The 16,251-nt window shown below is 41.8% G+C and overlaps 2 protein-coding genes across 9 annotated transcripts in view; both read left to right on the forward strand.

Annotated features, from left to right (window-relative positions):
- The window catches only part of NCF4 (neutrophil cytosolic factor 4), a 55,565-nt gene extending 54,230 nt beyond the window's left edge, over window positions 1-1,335 (forward strand). For 7 of the 8 annotated variants that reach the window (XM_063154444.1, XM_063154445.1, XM_063154441.1 and 4 more), the window contains one exon: window positions 774-897. In XM_063154444.1, the coding sequence (XP_063010514.1) occupies window positions 774-810 (37 nt within the window). In that variant the 3' untranslated portion in view covers window positions 811-897. Of the gene's footprint in view, window positions 1-773; window positions 898-1,211 lie in introns of those variants that run through there. The other variant, XM_063154438.1, reaches the window with a different exon arrangement.
- Window positions 1,212-15,272, forward strand: CSF2RB (colony stimulating factor 2 receptor subunit beta). Its single transcript, XM_063154436.1, has 14 exons — window positions 1,212-1,335; window positions 2,155-2,324; window positions 4,353-4,482; window positions 6,441-6,634; window positions 6,930-7,078; window positions 7,989-8,160; window positions 8,241-8,373; window positions 8,471-8,631; window positions 9,520-9,665; window positions 9,766-9,940; window positions 11,344-11,434; window positions 11,703-11,772; window positions 12,555-12,658; window positions 12,937-15,272. The coding sequence occupies exons 2-14, from the start codon at window positions 2,255-2,257 to the stop codon at window positions 14,138-14,140; spliced, it is 2,799 nt and encodes a 932-aa protein (XP_063010506.1). The 5' UTR covers window positions 1,212-1,335; window positions 2,155-2,254; the 3' UTR covers window positions 14,141-15,272.
- The last annotated feature ends 979 nt before the right edge of the window (window positions 15,273-16,251 follow it).

Raw genomic sequence — 16,251 nt, forward strand, 5'->3', positions numbered from 1 at the left:
TGTCTGCCTCAAAATGGAGGAACATTTTCAATGAGAAGGGATAGGGAGGAAAAATGTCTGCTAGGAAACAACTGTCCTCTTTTATAAGGGTGCTGGAAGACCATAAACACACTGGCTTTTGAAAATCAGGGCAGGATGATCCCCCTCTGCCTTTAAACTGCAATGCAAAATAAATTCTTCCCATCCAGCCAAGTTACATATTCCCCTAACTGTCTGCAGGTTTTATATGGACACCTTCCCACACACAGTTACCCCAGATATTCTCAATTTTCTTTGTCTTACTTTACATGTTTCCCTTATTCACATGGTAGGGGGTTTTCTTTGGTTTTTTTTTTTTTTGCTTGTTTATTGATGTAGTTCTGATGAGAGAATAACTGTGCTACCTGTGGTCAGTACCATGGGGATTGAGAGGAGGAGTAACAGCGCAGGATAGACAGACTCTGCCAGTTATATTCTGTGTCTGGGAACTCATATAAGGCCCCATAGTTTATCCCTGAGAACACAAACCTGAGCATGTCTCTCCCTTATGGCTGCCTAACTTTCCTAAGGTTTATTTCTGAAGGCTACTGGGCTGTTTTATGATTGGATTAAAAGATCAGGCTGCCTTGGATGTAGGATAACTTCAGATCAACTACTCTCACCAGTTTTCTTTTGTTTTCTTTTTGTACTACAGTACTTATAATTTATTATTAATTGTTGTTGAAATGGGTAAGACTTAGAAATATTACTAAAGAGTTACAGAGATAAGGGTAGTTCACTCTCCCCCAATACAGATGTACAAACAAGAGTCCAGAGAGATCCCTGCCATGAAGATTGTCTATTCTAGAGCAAAGCACTGGAGTGAAACAGCACTGGAGTGAAAAACAGAAAATTCTTTCTTCATCTCTCTCACATCTGCTGCAGTCAGTCCTGTATCTTTCTTAAAATATATAAGTCTCATGATCTGGTAATTACTAACACATAGATTGGCAATGACAAACTTCCTTTCCCTCCCTTCCCAGTTAACCCAACAGTCCCATCTAAGTGCGTGCTTTGGGGGCTAAAATAGGAAGTACAGACTTCCTATTTTGTGCAATTGCACAGACTTTCCTTGAAAGGGGGGGTGTCAGCTTCTCTGAAAGTGGCATTTGAGGTTCATAAAAGATGTAGTAGTTATTTGAAGACTTACTTGCCAAGAAAATCCTGTGGTTGGTTTATACTTCTGTCTCCAGTTCTAGGCAAGTGTGGATTTGCTGATATCTGCATCAGAGGATTCTGGTGCTGGGGGGTGGTGCTGGACAGGGAGAGTTCCCCATCAGGTTGAATCATCTGCTTCACAGACACCCCTGGATTCAGGTAAGGGAATGGCTTCCTTTCTGGGGGAAGCATAATGATAGAGGCTGCGCTCATACAAGGACCTGTGAGTTACTGGGGGTTCCTTAGCTGTAACGATTATTCAATGGCTCAGCCAGCTGTTTCCAGTCCAAGGAGGTGGCTTTTGGGAATCTGAAAGTCAATAGGAAATGAAAAGTGGTTTTTTCATGCTCCCCTAAAGTAGAAAAAGTCTCAGATCTGTAACGTACTTAAGTAGGTGTGTGTATTATGATTTTGAGAGAGTGATGAGAGATGACCAGAATTACTTAAATTCACAGTGTGGCCCATGGTCCTAGAACTGCTCAATCTACTTTTAGTGTCTACAATCACCAGGAAAAAATTAAATTAATTTCTTTGGTAGTTTGTCTACAATTTGCAACTTGTTTGGGGGGCACTGAGAAAAGTTCAAGGAAGTTCTCAAAGTGAATGAATATGGAAATCCATCCACTATAGCTCCTAGGAACTGTGTCATTGAGATCATATTTTTAAGGAAATTAGCCACTGTTGTGGTTCATTAGGAAGGCTTTAAGCATAAAGAGCAGAAGAATGAAATTAATTTTAAGGATGAGTTCTCATCACAAGTCAGGATTTTTGTCTTGTTGCTGCTCAGCTGACCAAATCCCTGCACTTCCTTGGAAATGTACATTTACTTCATTCTCTGCTTGCATTGCAACAACACACAGTGAGGACGTGAATTTTGTCCTACAAGAAATGCCTGGTAGAAGTTCTTCCTGAATGTCACTTCAACATGATCTTAAAGAAGTTCCCTTATTCAGTTTTACTTCTCTTTGTGTGAAACAGAAACAAACAGCTCCACAGTAAGCAGGGCAAGAGAGTGGCCAGTGGGCAATGAAAACTCTGAAATTCTGAGTTAGGATCAAGCCTGTGTGCCAAGGACAATATGGACATAAAAGAGATTTTCATCCTGCTGCTGTATCTGTATTTGGTCTTCCATGTTCAAGCCATTCAAGGTGAGATTCAAATTTATATTCTCTTTCATCCTTCCATTATTGCCTTTCTTTTAAAATGTCTCCTTCTTTCAGCTAATGCTCTTCCTCCTTTTCTGCTTTCTTCTCCTGTTTTCTAAGCTGTAAGAGAGCAGACATCCTGATCAAAGCCAGCATGTAGCAGGTGCACATGCAGCCAAATCAGTTGTATGTTGGTGGTATGGACAGTTGAAATACTATATAAATGGATGAGATGAACAAGCTGATTGGATAATAAGTGAATGGAAGGAGGGATAGACCCTGATAATTAGTGAAAACATAGGAAAATGAAGGACTGCAAATGAGTGCATAATTCAGATGGTGCACAGGAGTAGAGACATGTGGCCAGACACAAGACAGTGTGGTGGGGGTTACCAAGAGCAAAATCCAGATGACCTGATTTTCTTCTTCTGGAATAGCTGACAGATAAAGAGACCATCTGCCATATCCATTGCTTGTGTTTCCTTTCTTACACAATGAGAACTTATTTCTTCTCTTCTCTTCTCTTCTCTTCTCTTCTCTTCTCTTCTCTTCTCTTCTCTTCTCTTCTCTTCTCTTCTCTTCTCTTCTCTTCTCTTCTCTTCTCTTCTCTTCTCTTCTCTTCTCTTCTCTTCTCTTCTCTTCTCTTCTCTTCTCCTTTTTTCCTTTCTTCCTTTCTTCCTTTTTTTCCCCTTTTTCCTCCTACACTCTGTCCTCTCCAAATTTGATTTCACAGAGCTGGGAATAGGAAGTACACCATACCTGCCACAAGACTAGGACTATAGCCATCATAGAGACAGCAGAAAAAGAGTGTTATCAGGAGTTGTGCTCCATGGACATCTACCTTTTCTAATGCAGATGCTCATGTCTGCAGTAGCTGGAGGAATTGTGCTGCCTGGCCCAGCATTAATTACAGGATATCTTCCTTTGAGGTCTCTGAAGTGTAGGTCAGACTGGGTTCTTGGCATTCTGAGCCTTACCCCCACATTGACACTTCCACATCCTTTTCTATGTGGGATGCTCCATTTTCTGGTTGCACAAGGAAAGCAGTAGAACTTTGTACTGGTTTTCAGTAGAAGATCAAAGTAAGGTCCCTCTTATGCTTCCTAAGAGCATTCTGTTCTGATGGGTTTTTGCCTGTAAAAAGCCCCTCAAGTGAGCTGATTATAGCTCTCATCGAGAAATATTATTTGAGAGAGCACACTCATGTATGCACCTTTGTCACCTGAAGGTGCAATAGCCCAATAGTGCAGCATGGATATTGTCTTCAGGGAAAATAAGGAAGGATAAGAAAGCAGCTTGCTTCATAGTACCTGTGACAGAGGCAGTCTGTATTTTTCTGCTTCACAGTTGTGAACTTAAAAAAAAATATCCTTGATGAGAGGTCTGGCCATCTCTGGATCATAAATCTAGTTCCAACAAATTCCAACAAATAGTTTGGACATTCTTCTGAGTCATAGCTGTTCCCAGAGCATCTCACCTTTAAATAGACCTTTCTAGCATTACAAACTTTACTGGGAAGTTAGTAGCAAAAAAGTTCACACAGCAACACATAAGTAGGAAATAATCACTATATGTCTGCTGACCATGGTATCTACTAATCCTTGGATATACTCAGTGTTTGAAAAGTGATACCTTGGCTAGAACTGTATGCCTTGCAGGCACAAAGATTTCACTAAATTGTTGTTAGCTGTAGCCTGGTTGGGATACTTGTGTGTTGTGGAGATGTGCAGAGTGGTCCCAACTCTGCACATATATTCATGGAGTCATGTCCCATCCCTGAGATGTTCAGGGCCAGATTGAAAGGCGCTCTGAGCAAAGTGGTGCAGTGGAAGGTGTCCCTGCCCATGGCAGGAGGGCTGGAACCACATGAGGTTTAAGGTGCCTTCCAACCCAAACATTTCTATGAGTCTAGGATTTTCTGGTGCAAAGAGGAGACTTTTGTTATCAGAGCCTCATGCATTCTGTATCTCATCTCTCACCATTTACATTTTTAATCACTGCATCTTTTCTTTGTCTGAATTCCTTTCCCAGAGAGTATCCCAATGAAAAGCTTGAAGTGCTACAGTGACTACAACTCACAGGTGACTTGCACATGGATGGAGCATTCAGAGGCTCATGACCTCATTCCTATGATTCTTTACCAAAGAGATAATATTGACATGTAAGTACCTGAAATGTGCTGAGCTAGAGAAAAGTCCAAATGGAAAATTGCCATAACTTGGAATCCTGGGGACATGTAGTCAAGTTTTTAGAAAGCATATCCACACTCTTTTTTAATTAAGCAAAAGTTATACCTGCTTCTGAGCCTCATCTAGAAGAGAGGAATGAGTAAGCTATGCCAGTGGAGATATTTTTATCACCTTTACAATTATTTTCCATAATTTTGTTGTAGGATCATAGATATGAAATAAGATGGGGCATATAGGCTGCTAATAATCAGCATTAGGGGAGAAGGAGGTATCAGAACAAGTGTGAGTATTGTTTGTAACCCTAAAGGGAGGAGATATTCCCCCTGTCCTTTTGCTCATTTAGGAGCATCGAGAATGTGGTTTTGATAACTTTTGAGAAATATGTGTAGACTGTATATTTATGAGATAGAGAGCTGGTAAGTTCTCTATCCCTACCATCAGTTTTTCTCCAAGAGATACTGGTATGTTTATGACAGTATCTCTCTGTCACATTTGTTTCCTTTTCAAAAGGGAACCAAATCACCAGACTGGATTGTTGGTGAGGATAAGAAAGGACAGAGATGAAGGAATAGTTAAGGGAGAGAGGAAGGCAAAGATGGATAGTTGAGAAGAAAATTATTTAGAGTCTGGAGATACAGGAAGAAAAGAAAAAATTAAGAACTCTTGATTTTATTGCAAACAAGTAGGAATTTAATAGACCTAAAAGTAGATGAAAACAGTGAAAGAACTTTGGAACAGGACCTTGAGGCTAAATACTACTATAAAGTTTCTTGGACTTTTGGAGGATTCTCTGAAACATTGTTACATGATGAAGTGTGTGGATCATGAAATATAACTGAGGTGAAGGAATCAGACAAGCAGGTGTTAAACATGGACAGTCACACAGCTGAAATCAAAATGGCCAACAATTAAACAAGATCAGCTCATAGGTAAAGAATAGTTGACTAAACCCCAAACTGTAAGGTAATGCTGGTGAGTAGATAGAAATAACTTCACAGCTTCACACCCTTTGGACTGACTCTTTTACTTAAGGCTACACACACACTGCAGTGTCCAATCCATACTTCAGCAATGTCCCTGGTTTCCTTGCTAATACCCAACTTATAAAAATAGCAATAGTGCTGAATAATGCTTGCTGACATATAGTTGGCTAGAAGACTCCATCCTGTCCTGGAAGAGACTATTTGGCCTTAAATATTCACAACTTAATATTTCTCATCTGAGCTGGAACAAGATAATATACTGGGCATGAAGCCATAAGCACAAACAAAATTCCACAGGGTGCATAAAGAAGCAACGCATCTCTCCAGCAGCTAAGGCTACTGCAACCACACAAAGATTATCCTCTCATGCCTAGTTTAAAAAAATGTTTCTAATTTTCATGATGCTGCTTGGCCTGGAGAAAGGCCATCTGAAAGGAGGATTAACATTGTGGATGAAATCTTTAATGAATACTTAAGGTCCCTTGGCAGAACAGAACCACTAAGGATACAGAAGTACATTTTGGTTGAGAGTCTTTTTCTAAGTGTTTTTCTGGTACTGCAAAATTAAAGTCTTAAAGCAGCTTAGGATCATCAGAAATGTTATGGCCTTTAACTCTGAGTAAAAGGTATATTTACATGATGTAAATTTTTATCATACAGTTTCTCACCTAAAAATATGAGATTACATAGAGCTAGGCTAAAAAGTAACAAAAATTAACTGGTACTGTAACATTCTGCTGCAAGACTTTGAAATGGGGAGCAAAATTCTGGTGTAAAAAACGTTTCTCATATTAACTGATGCAAACCAGGACTAATAGGAACAATGACAAGAGGATATAAGTGCCTTCGTGAATTATAACAACAGGATGGGTTGAAATTGGTTTCAAGTTTTAATTTTGTACTAACTAGAGGATCAGATCTTTATAGATCACTTTCTCTGTACACAGGGAGAACAAGAACATGTCTTGTGAACGCCAGACAGAAAATGACTTGCATGAAGCTCCAGACATGTTTGTGCACTGGGTCTGCCGCAGGACTACAGACTATTTAGGAATAGGGATAAAGGATACTTACGGCTTCAGGCCTAAAAACGGAACAGATATTAATCAAACAGAACTGCATGTTGATCTTTTCCAAAACGGTAAGGCTTAAAATACCAAATTCTTGTTTCCCAATGAACTTTATTTGCTGTTCATCTGGAATTGTGAAAACTGCCAAAGAGCTCCACATTGCGAGGGTTGGGTAGGGAGAGAAGGCAGCAAGTTTGTGAGAGCAGCTGGATGTGGTATCATCTCAGGAGCTAGTAAAGCAGGAGGTACCTGGTCTGTCAGGGATAAGATACTCTGGAAATGGGGAAGCTTACCTAGATGTTTTCTTCCCCTCTTTGTGTCATTTCCTCATTATCTCCTCTCATGCATTGTACCTTCACCTTCCAGTTCGGCCCCTCCCACCTCAAAACCTCTCAGTCAGCCCAATGACATCAGGGGACTTCTTGCTGACCTGGGAAACAGCCGATGGAAGCCAGGGGCTGGGCAGTGCACTGGACTATGAAGTCACTTACAAGCGGCAGTGGGAGTCCTGGGAGGTAAGAGCAGAGGAGCTGAGCTGTCCTGATTTGGGCTGCACCAATTTGGGCAGTTCAAAGTCTGTGGAAAAAGTTCAGTGAATGTGAACAGATACAAGTGTTGTTTTGGGTCAGGTGGAAGGGGCTCTCTTTCTGTTAGCAAGTGACTTGTCCTGTGAAATGCCATTTTTCCTGAACTGAATGCAAAGATATCTTCTCCACTCAAAGAAACGCCCAACCATTGTACTTGGATTTGAGTTGGATTTGAATCCCTCTTAAACTAAATTAAATCATGTTCAAACAGGAGGCTGTAGGTTCAAATGGGGAAAACAGCAAAATACATTTGAAGTTGCTCCCCCTTTGAGATAGATATGTTTGGGGTTTTTCTTTTTTTTTTTTTTTTGTTTTGTTTTTTTTTTGGGTTTTTTTTTTTGTTTGTTTTTTTTTTTTTGTTTTTTTTTTTTTTTAAGTTTTTAGGAGTCCATATCCTTTGCTCTATCATTTCCCTAGATCTGCACATGTGTCTGCTCTGTACCTGTCAGACTGATCTTTAGATTTTAAGGGAATTATCTTGGCCAGATTCCCACATAATTCTGCACTGAGCAGTGCTATGAACATGTGTAGCTGGAGCTGAAGACAGTCTGGACTTTGCAAGCTGCAGGAGTTTGCTACTTGTTGTGGGGGGAGATTGTGCCTGACAGTAGCTGTGCCTCACCTGTCTTGAGCTGTGCTGCAGCACACGCTGGAGCCCTCTTGTGTGTCAGTGAGGAGACAGTGCATGGCAGCATGTGCATGGACCATCGCACTTGTGGGACTGTTTGAGATGCAGCCTGGCAGTCCACTCCTCCTCTCACTCTTTCCCTGTCTTCCCTGCACCTCTCCCTCCCCAATGTCCCAATTTCCTCCATCCCTTCCTCTCTCCCACCAACAGGAAGCTGCCTCACTCTTGCTCTCCAGCACCACCCAGTGCAGTCTCAGGCCTGAGGACCTTGTCCCAGGGAGCAGCTACGTTGCCCGTGTGCGAGCCAGACCAGGGCAGGCCAGCAGCTTCTCTGGGCAGTACAGCGAGTGGAGCACGGAGGTGTCATGGAAGACCCCTGAAGGTAGCATGGGAGGGAATGGGACTGGAAACTGAGAAGCCAGAACTTTCCTGTCACTAACCTTGCACTTGTGTTCTCTGAAGGTGGCCTTCAGCCCAGGAACCTTCGCTGCCTCTTCAATGGTAGAGATCGTCTGACGTGCAGTTGGGAAGTGAAGAAAGTGATCACCACCTCTGTCCTCTTTGGCTTGTTCTTCAGGGCCACCCCAGAATCACAGTATGTGCTCTGTCCATGTCTGTGTATCTGTGCCTCTCCCATGGGGCTTCTGCCTGTCCGACTCCCCTGATTCCCATTCATCCTTTCTTCTCCTCAGAGAAGAGGAGTGCTCTCCTGTGCATGAGGAGACTTTGCCCAACACCCTATATGTGGTCCAGAGCTGTGAGATCCCTGTTAGCAATTCTAGCAGCCAGAGCCTGTACCATGTATCTGTCCGGGCCAAGACAGAGGAAAAGATGATTGAAGCCCACAAAAACAGTGAGTTCCTGTGTTGTTTCCTGCTTCTCCTTCTTGTTTCTTGGAGAGATGCCTGTCTGAGCAAGTGGGGCTGAGGACAGTGGTGTTGAGGAAAAGTGAGTGGGAAGTGGAAGAAACAATCACTGATGAAGAAAGGGACTGTATTAGGTCAGAGCTCTGGAGTGTAGGTGTGGAGTTCCTCAGTGGCACTTGCTACTCTGAGGAAGGTGACAGTGATGGAAACTGTTGTGCAGAAATCCAGGTTGTGACCTGGAGCTTCTCAGTGAGCATTTGCCATCCTGCTGACTTCTCTGTGATTCACATTCATGAGTGTCCCAGGTGACAGGGGACTGTGGTGAGAGGTGTCTGTAGTGAGTAGGAGTGTGTCACTATGTGATTTCTCAAGAAGTCAGTGAGCTCTTGTGGGTTTGTGCAATGGCCCCTGGAACCCTGGATGAGGTAGGAATCCTTTTCCCAGTGAGGTGTACCAGGTAGGCTATCTCTGCCCCACATGTATCTGAAGGTATTTGGGTGACTTCTCAAACTCTAAAACTAGGGCAGCTCCTGCAGTGGGTGAAAATATCAGGAGGTAGCTCCAAAAATTGAAAATTTCTGGAAATGTGGTGGACAAGTACAGATATTTCAACTATTGCTTTGCTGCTTTTCTGTACACAGGGAGCACTCTCAGTATTCATAGGTATGGATTTTCTGTTATTTAATACTCTTGTATACCATTAATATTGTTGTATTTGACTAGAAAATGAAGATGCAGAGAGTTAAGAAGTGTTAAAAAGCTGAGCCATTTTACATTGCACAAAACAACCTTGTTTTCAGTCCCAGGAAATGATTCACAATGTGGAAAGAGACCAGTAGGTTGGTAAGTGCTCTGAGACATTCAGTGTGTTTCAGTCCAGGTGCTGCCGCCTGCAAATGTGTCAGTAACAGCAACAGGGAACCAAGAGTATGAACTAAGGTGGAAAAAACACAATTTGAAGTACAACTTCATACCACAGAGATACCAAGTCAAGTACTGGGAAAACAACCGATATGAAAAGGTAACTTACAAAGTGCAGGAGTCATGGATATTTCTTCACTGGTCAAATGGAAAGACAGTTCTTCTCACCTCTGTCATTTATGCTTCTTCCCTCTCCCCAGACTTTCCAGGTGTTAAATATCAGCAATGATGAACCTCCCTTCATCTTCACCCTGCAGATGCTGGCAGCATCTACAGAATATAGGGGGAAAATGCGTGCAAGGGTGAATAAGTCTCCAGACTATGAGGGACCTTGGAGTGAATGGAGTGAGGAGTTCACCTGGAAGACTGAGAATGGTACTTTCCATGCTTCTATCAGGTTTTGGTGGACTGCTAATGGCTGGAATGGCTCTTTAGTATAACACATTGTCTCAGCTAGGGTTGGAGTGAGGTGCAGCCATGGCCTAGTTGGAGTCACTTACCAAGGCAGCTACCCTGCCTGCATACTTGCAGTACATCAACAATGCTAGGGAAGGAAGTGAATGACCTTTTAAGCTTCTTTCTTGATTGCCTTCATAAGGTGAGTACAACTAACTGTTACCAGGCTTGCAATGGTTTTTCAGGGTGAAGAGAGAGACGAGAATCTTGATCTCATGATCAGAAGGCTGGATTCATTATTTTATGATATATAATACATTAAGACTATACTAAAAGGAATAGAGACAAAAGTTCAGAAGCTGCTAAGCTAAGAATAGAAAAGGAATCAATAAACAAGGGAGCTCTCTCTGATTCTGTCCCAGAGAAAGCTCAGTCTCTGATTTGCCCTTAATTGTACACAAGCAACATGGGCCAATCACAGGTGCACCTGTTGCAGTTCACAGCAGCAGATAACCATTGTTTACATTCTTCTTCTGGGGCCTCAGCTTCCCAGAAGAGGGAAAAATCCTAAAGAAAGGATTTTTATGAAAAGATGTCTGTGACAACTAAACATAAAGTTTTCCATGCGGAGAATGAATCAAAAACATCCTGCCCAAAAGATTATCATTATTTTCTGATTCCAGTAATCCATTCTGCTGTCAGTGACTAAAGAGCCTGATACTTTAAGAAGATAGAAGATAAGACATCAGCTTTATATATTTGCAGAGTGACTATAAGGTTGTGTAAAACACACAATGGAATCTGCTGGAGATAAAATCTTTACATGTTTTTGCGGTTTATGGACTTGGAGGCAGAATATCTGCCTTCATACAATCTTTTGCCCAAAGTAATATGATCTTGCATGATTTGTCCTGAGGAAGGTTGTAGTGATTATACTGTGAGCAAATTTTGATACACGTATTCAGGAAGAAAATAGTGTGCTGTTGTGGCTGTTGGCAGGGGGAGCTCTCAGAAAATCTCTGAGACCCCATTTCCTCAGAACTGTGCAGAGTCAGGCAGGCTTAAGATGTCTGAAGCCATGCCTGTTGTTCATAGTGGAGTTAGGTTCATAACCATCATTTCATTAGCTTAAAATGTTTAATTCTGATGTTAGTAGAAGCTAAGAAGTGAATCAGTAAAGGAAACAATGAACTGCTTTGGTCAGTGTGCTGTTCAGGGCACATTTGGCCTGTCCCACTTTGGAAGATATTCTAACAGTTTGAAGGCCCTATGATCCTGTTCCTCCACATATCAAATTCCCTGAATAGTGGCCAGAATGAAAAACCTGTTGCCGGAAATAGTCACTCTGCAGGTGGATAGATTTTCTCTTTTCTCTGTTTCAGTTCTGCCACCTGTGGTTCTCCCAGTGATGCTCCCAGCTCTCATCATCACTTTGCTGATAGTTGCTTATTGCAGCTATAAGTATTTCCTCAGGTAGGCTTGCATTGCATCAGGGAGACTTAACAGCCCATGTGGGTGGCATGAAGTCTGAGGCACTTCTTGTCCCCCAGGAGAGAGGTCTGTGTGGAGATGGGCCTTGCTGGGCAGCCTTGAGCATGGCTGTGCAGGGAAGAGAGCTGGGTGGGGCTGCGGCGTTGCCTTGGCTGTGCCCTGCTGTGCTGAGCAGCACGCTCTGTGTGGTGCAGCCTTTTCTGGTAGCAGCAAACTGAGAAGCAAATCTTGAAAGCTGTTCTTGCTGCAGGAAGAAGAAATTGTGGGAAGAAAAGATTCCGAACCCCAGCAAGAGTCTCCTGATCCAGGGCTATCTGGGGGTAAGAGGGAACTGTACTTTGAAGGATTAATTATTTCTCTTTCTTTTTCAGGACTTCCAATAATCTTAAGAGCTCTTTTTGTTTTCTAGTCCACAATTAACAGATACATTCATTTATCTTTTACTTGTTTTTAGAAGTTCTGGTCCTACTCAACATAACAGGGCTCTTATATTTAGCAGACCTCTTTGTGCTGTGCTTGTCAATACAACTGTGATTTAAAATCAATGTAGAAAAATTTTCAGTACTTTAAAATTTCCTGCGCCTTGCTTTTAAAAGGGAGTTCTTAAAACCTGCCCAGCACTTATGGGCTCACTAACTCTCAAAAGCAGGTTCCTAGGGTACGCTGCCAAGTAGCTCCCTGAGCAGCTTGAAGTTTGCTCTCTTGAAGACCAGAGTAGTAACTCTACTGCTCCTTTTTGTTTTTTCCCATTACTCTGAAAATGTTAAACTCAATCATTTTATGATCACTTTGGCCAAGACAACTACCTACTATCAAATCCCTTAGGTCCTCCATTCACAAATAACAAGTTTAGGAGGGCATCTTTCCTAGCTGGCTCACTGAGTACTTGTAGTCAGGTCAGTGATAAGGCAACACGGGTTTGAAGAAACCATCTTCTGGAGAGGAGAGCATACCTTTGAGTTGTATTAGTGAAGTTGTATCCCTGTTACCAGGTGCTATAGGCTCTTCTATTTGTTTTCTTCATCCATGGGGAATGTACAATTCCTGTTTCTACTGCCAGTAAGATACTGCTCTTTGGTCATGTCTGCTTTTTCATTTTCAGAAAGGACATTTGGGGAGTTGGCCAACAAGCAACCAGCTGGACTTCAACAAATACAACCTTTCAGAGAAGATGGAGCAAGCTAGCTTCCTTCAAGTTTTGGACAAGTGAGTAAACAGCACATGATGGTGACACTGTGGATGGTCTCTAAGACCTCACTGCATCATGGCAGAATATAATCAAATGTTCTGTCACTAAAAATCCTATGCAAGTTGCTTTTGAGGAGGAGATTCAATTTTTTATTACAGGGGTAGCTGCATCTGCATGAATTTTTTTTTCCTAAGCCTGTGTGTAGCTATGTGTGTTTTCAACTAAGATTGGCTTATGTTTTGTGTTTAAAACAATAATCTCTCTCATGAACAACTTTTAACTTTCCCACATTCAGGCCGGCAAAGACTTTGGCTGAGTGCCTTGAAGGGAAGACTAAGAAGACAGATGTTTCCCCTGTTACACCTGACCTACAGAACTCATACCATGCTTTAAATGAGTCAGAGCATGCCCCAGTTGCCTGCTCAAGTCAGAGAGCTGGTCATTCCTTTCCCATTTCAAGGAGAAACAGTGCTGATGCAAGTATTGCTTCCCACACAGCAATCCCTTGCTTTGCTTTCAATGGTCCATACTTGTACAGCCCAGTGGTGTCCTCTAACCCTGACATACACCAGACCCTGGAAATGGACGCTGTGGGACTCAGTAAGAAATCAGTTTCCCTTCAGTATGTGACTCTCCCAAGGGAAGACTCTCCCCAGGCCCCACAGAGCCAGGAGCAGCCAGAAGCAGCTCCTCCAAGGGACATGCTCCCAGATCAGAAGGAAATGATGCGGCACCTCAGTGACAAGGAAGAGGTCTCACAGGCCTCACCATCCTGTGGGGAAGGCACCAACAAGGGAACAGAGGAGCCGAACTCTCCAAAGGCTCTCAGCTGTACCACATCTCCTCAACAGTGCCCTTTGGAGTACATCACCACGGACGGCCTGGTACTGCCATCGGCCAGCACCTCCACCCATCCTCCACTTGTCACAGCTGAGGAATCACCTTGTGGCTCACAGCAGCCCCAGCCTCCCAGTGACCACTCTTGCCATGAGTCTTCTCAAGGGAAAACTGGTGTCACGATCCCAGTTTCAGGCCAAGCACCAGCCTCATCTCCTGAATTGCACCTGGATACCTTTGGCGACTATCTTACTCTGCCTGAAGGTCTCTGTGAACATTCAGAGCCCACAAAGATTTCTTTGCCTGTCTTACAGAAGGAAAATGGTATTCCTAGAAAGCAGCCTTTGTCAGAAGGTAACTTGGTGGTGTTAAACCCCGACAGCACTGAGCCAGTTTTCCTTTGCCAGGTTGGTGACTATTGCTTCCACAGCCTAAAATCCAGTGTCAAGATGGATAATAGTCAGGAAGACCATCAAGTCATGAAACTTTCTGAAAACGAGACAATGCTTGGGCAGCCTGTATGTGATGATGAATCCATCACAGAGAATGAAAAGGATGTATGGAAGAGGGAAAAAATACAGGCCATCCAGCTCTTCAAAAACCTGAAATCAGATGATTACTTTTCCTGGCAGCAATCTTTGAGGATCAAAAAAATCTGTTAAATGGGTAAATATTAAAGAATACTAGAGAGACAGGTAACTGAAAGAAGTTGCAACCATCTGGTGAAAATGAACCCTCAAACCTAGGAACAAATAAACACCAGTTCCATTTTCAAGCTTTCAGTCCAACATGCTAAAAAACTTGAAGTAGCTCAGTGTCATTCTCGGGGGTCTTCACAGATTTGTCATGAAGGGCTACGCAAAAGTTGCAGTGTAGTGTTTTTTAAACTTTTTGGCTTATCCATGATGACCAGTTTATCCTCCTCATGATCCTATAATACATCACAATCATCTTGCAATTATATCAGATTGCTTGGCAAATCTTGTGGCAGGAAGTGCAGACTTAACAGTTTGAAAAGCTATCAGAAGAAGGCAAGCTTGAAAAACTTGGAAAGAAAAGTTCTATCCTTAAAAGCCATTTTGTCTAATTTCTGTGCACTTATAAAATAGCTCTAGAAGTCACCAAGGAAATTCTGTATCTTTGCCTTTCCAATATGGCAAGAAATAGGTATTGCCTAAGGTGAAAAAAACCCCAGACACTTATAGAAGCATAAATAAAAAATGAGAAAAAGATTGTTGAAATACAGGAAAAGTTTCTTAATGTTAATGTCCAGTCTATCACAGTGGATTCAGAGGATAACAAGGAAACATTACTGGGATACATAAAACAAGTTGTAGAGAATCATTTGGAGGAAGAAATATTACTGAAAGAAGACCCAAAGGCTCCTAAGGTTCAGTGAGAGGGAGTGGGGCAGAAAACAGAAAATGGTAGGTAAGAGATGCTGGAAGGTGCACAAGCCTGTAACTGCTGTGGTTCTTCTAACCGTTAAAGTACTATATTATTTTCTTTATGTTCATTGATTGTTTATGCATTATATACTTCATCCTAAAGTGTAATTGATTCTTAGTTTGGTTTTATTTTTTCCCTTAAAAATGAGAGTTGAGAAAGAGGTGACCTTTTTCTCAGTTTTGCTGTATAGAAGGTAGTGCAAGGTAAGAGCATTTGTTCAGAACTGCTACTCTGCAATCAGTGAAAAGGCTTTGGTTTCAGACCTGAAGGTAGACTTGGCTTCCAAAAAAACATATCTTTTTTCAAATATAAAATCTGTATCAATAAACATATTATTTCTTCCTATGAGTATTTTGTTTCATATGTTAAAAATATTGTGTTTACAATAAAATTACTATCAGCTCATTTGCTCAGGTCTCAAAAAATTCTATAGGTTCAACTATGCAATATATGAGATAGGACATTTTTCTCCTGACTTTGCTTATTACTTGACTGAGAAAATAAATTCTGTGTTTGTGCCACTTGATTCCTCCTGCTGGGTTAATGGGACTGTGCTGATTCAGAAATTACAGTGAAATTATTTGGGTTTTTGGCAATTTAATCCTTGTAAATACCATTTTAAATCTGAAAGGTGTGCAAATTGAACTTGGTGCTCTTCACAGCAGAAAGCAGGCAGTTGCAGCCTCTGATAGAGAATAGTGATTAACACTTTGAGAGATTTGCAACTTAGACCTTTTGTAATCAATGGATTTTTTTTTGAGAATTTCTTCTTTGGCCTTTTATAAGTGGCACAATTAGCTTCTTCCAGGCTGTATAATTGTGCTCTATTGAAGCATATCCTAAAAGGAGCTGTTCAAATTCATATGTAAATGTTGTATCTGAATTCATATTTTAGATATGCATCACTTTGCTGGGCCTTGAATTGCTGGGGTTTAATAATCAAGAAGAATAATGAGTGGGAGAAGTTTTATTCAGCTCAGTGGCTTTTGGATAAAGCCCATTTGCATTGTCATCAGTACTCTAAGATGTGATCAGTACTCTGACAGCTCTCTGTTCCTTCTGCTCCTCTGCACTTGGCTGGGCATTTGCAGAGGCTGATTTTGGAGACAGGATTTACAGATAAAAGCACATTTGTTATGATCCCACAGAGATGATATTATCATTTAAAGGAGCCTGGAATTTGCAGAGTAACATGCCATTGTCAGGATAGGGGAGCTGCGCAGTGGTTTGCTTCCAGCTATAACAATTCATTTAGAGCACAATGAGTTTCTGCTCTAGGGATACTTACTTCAATATCCACCTAAGTATCATTAAATTAAATATG

Source organism: Melospiza melodia, chromosome 4, assembly GCF_035770615.1.
Source record: "Melospiza melodia melodia isolate bMelMel2 chromosome 4, bMelMel2.pri, whole genome shotgun sequence".
Taxonomy (NCBI): domain Eukaryota; kingdom Metazoa; phylum Chordata; class Aves; order Passeriformes; family Passerellidae; genus Melospiza; species Melospiza melodia.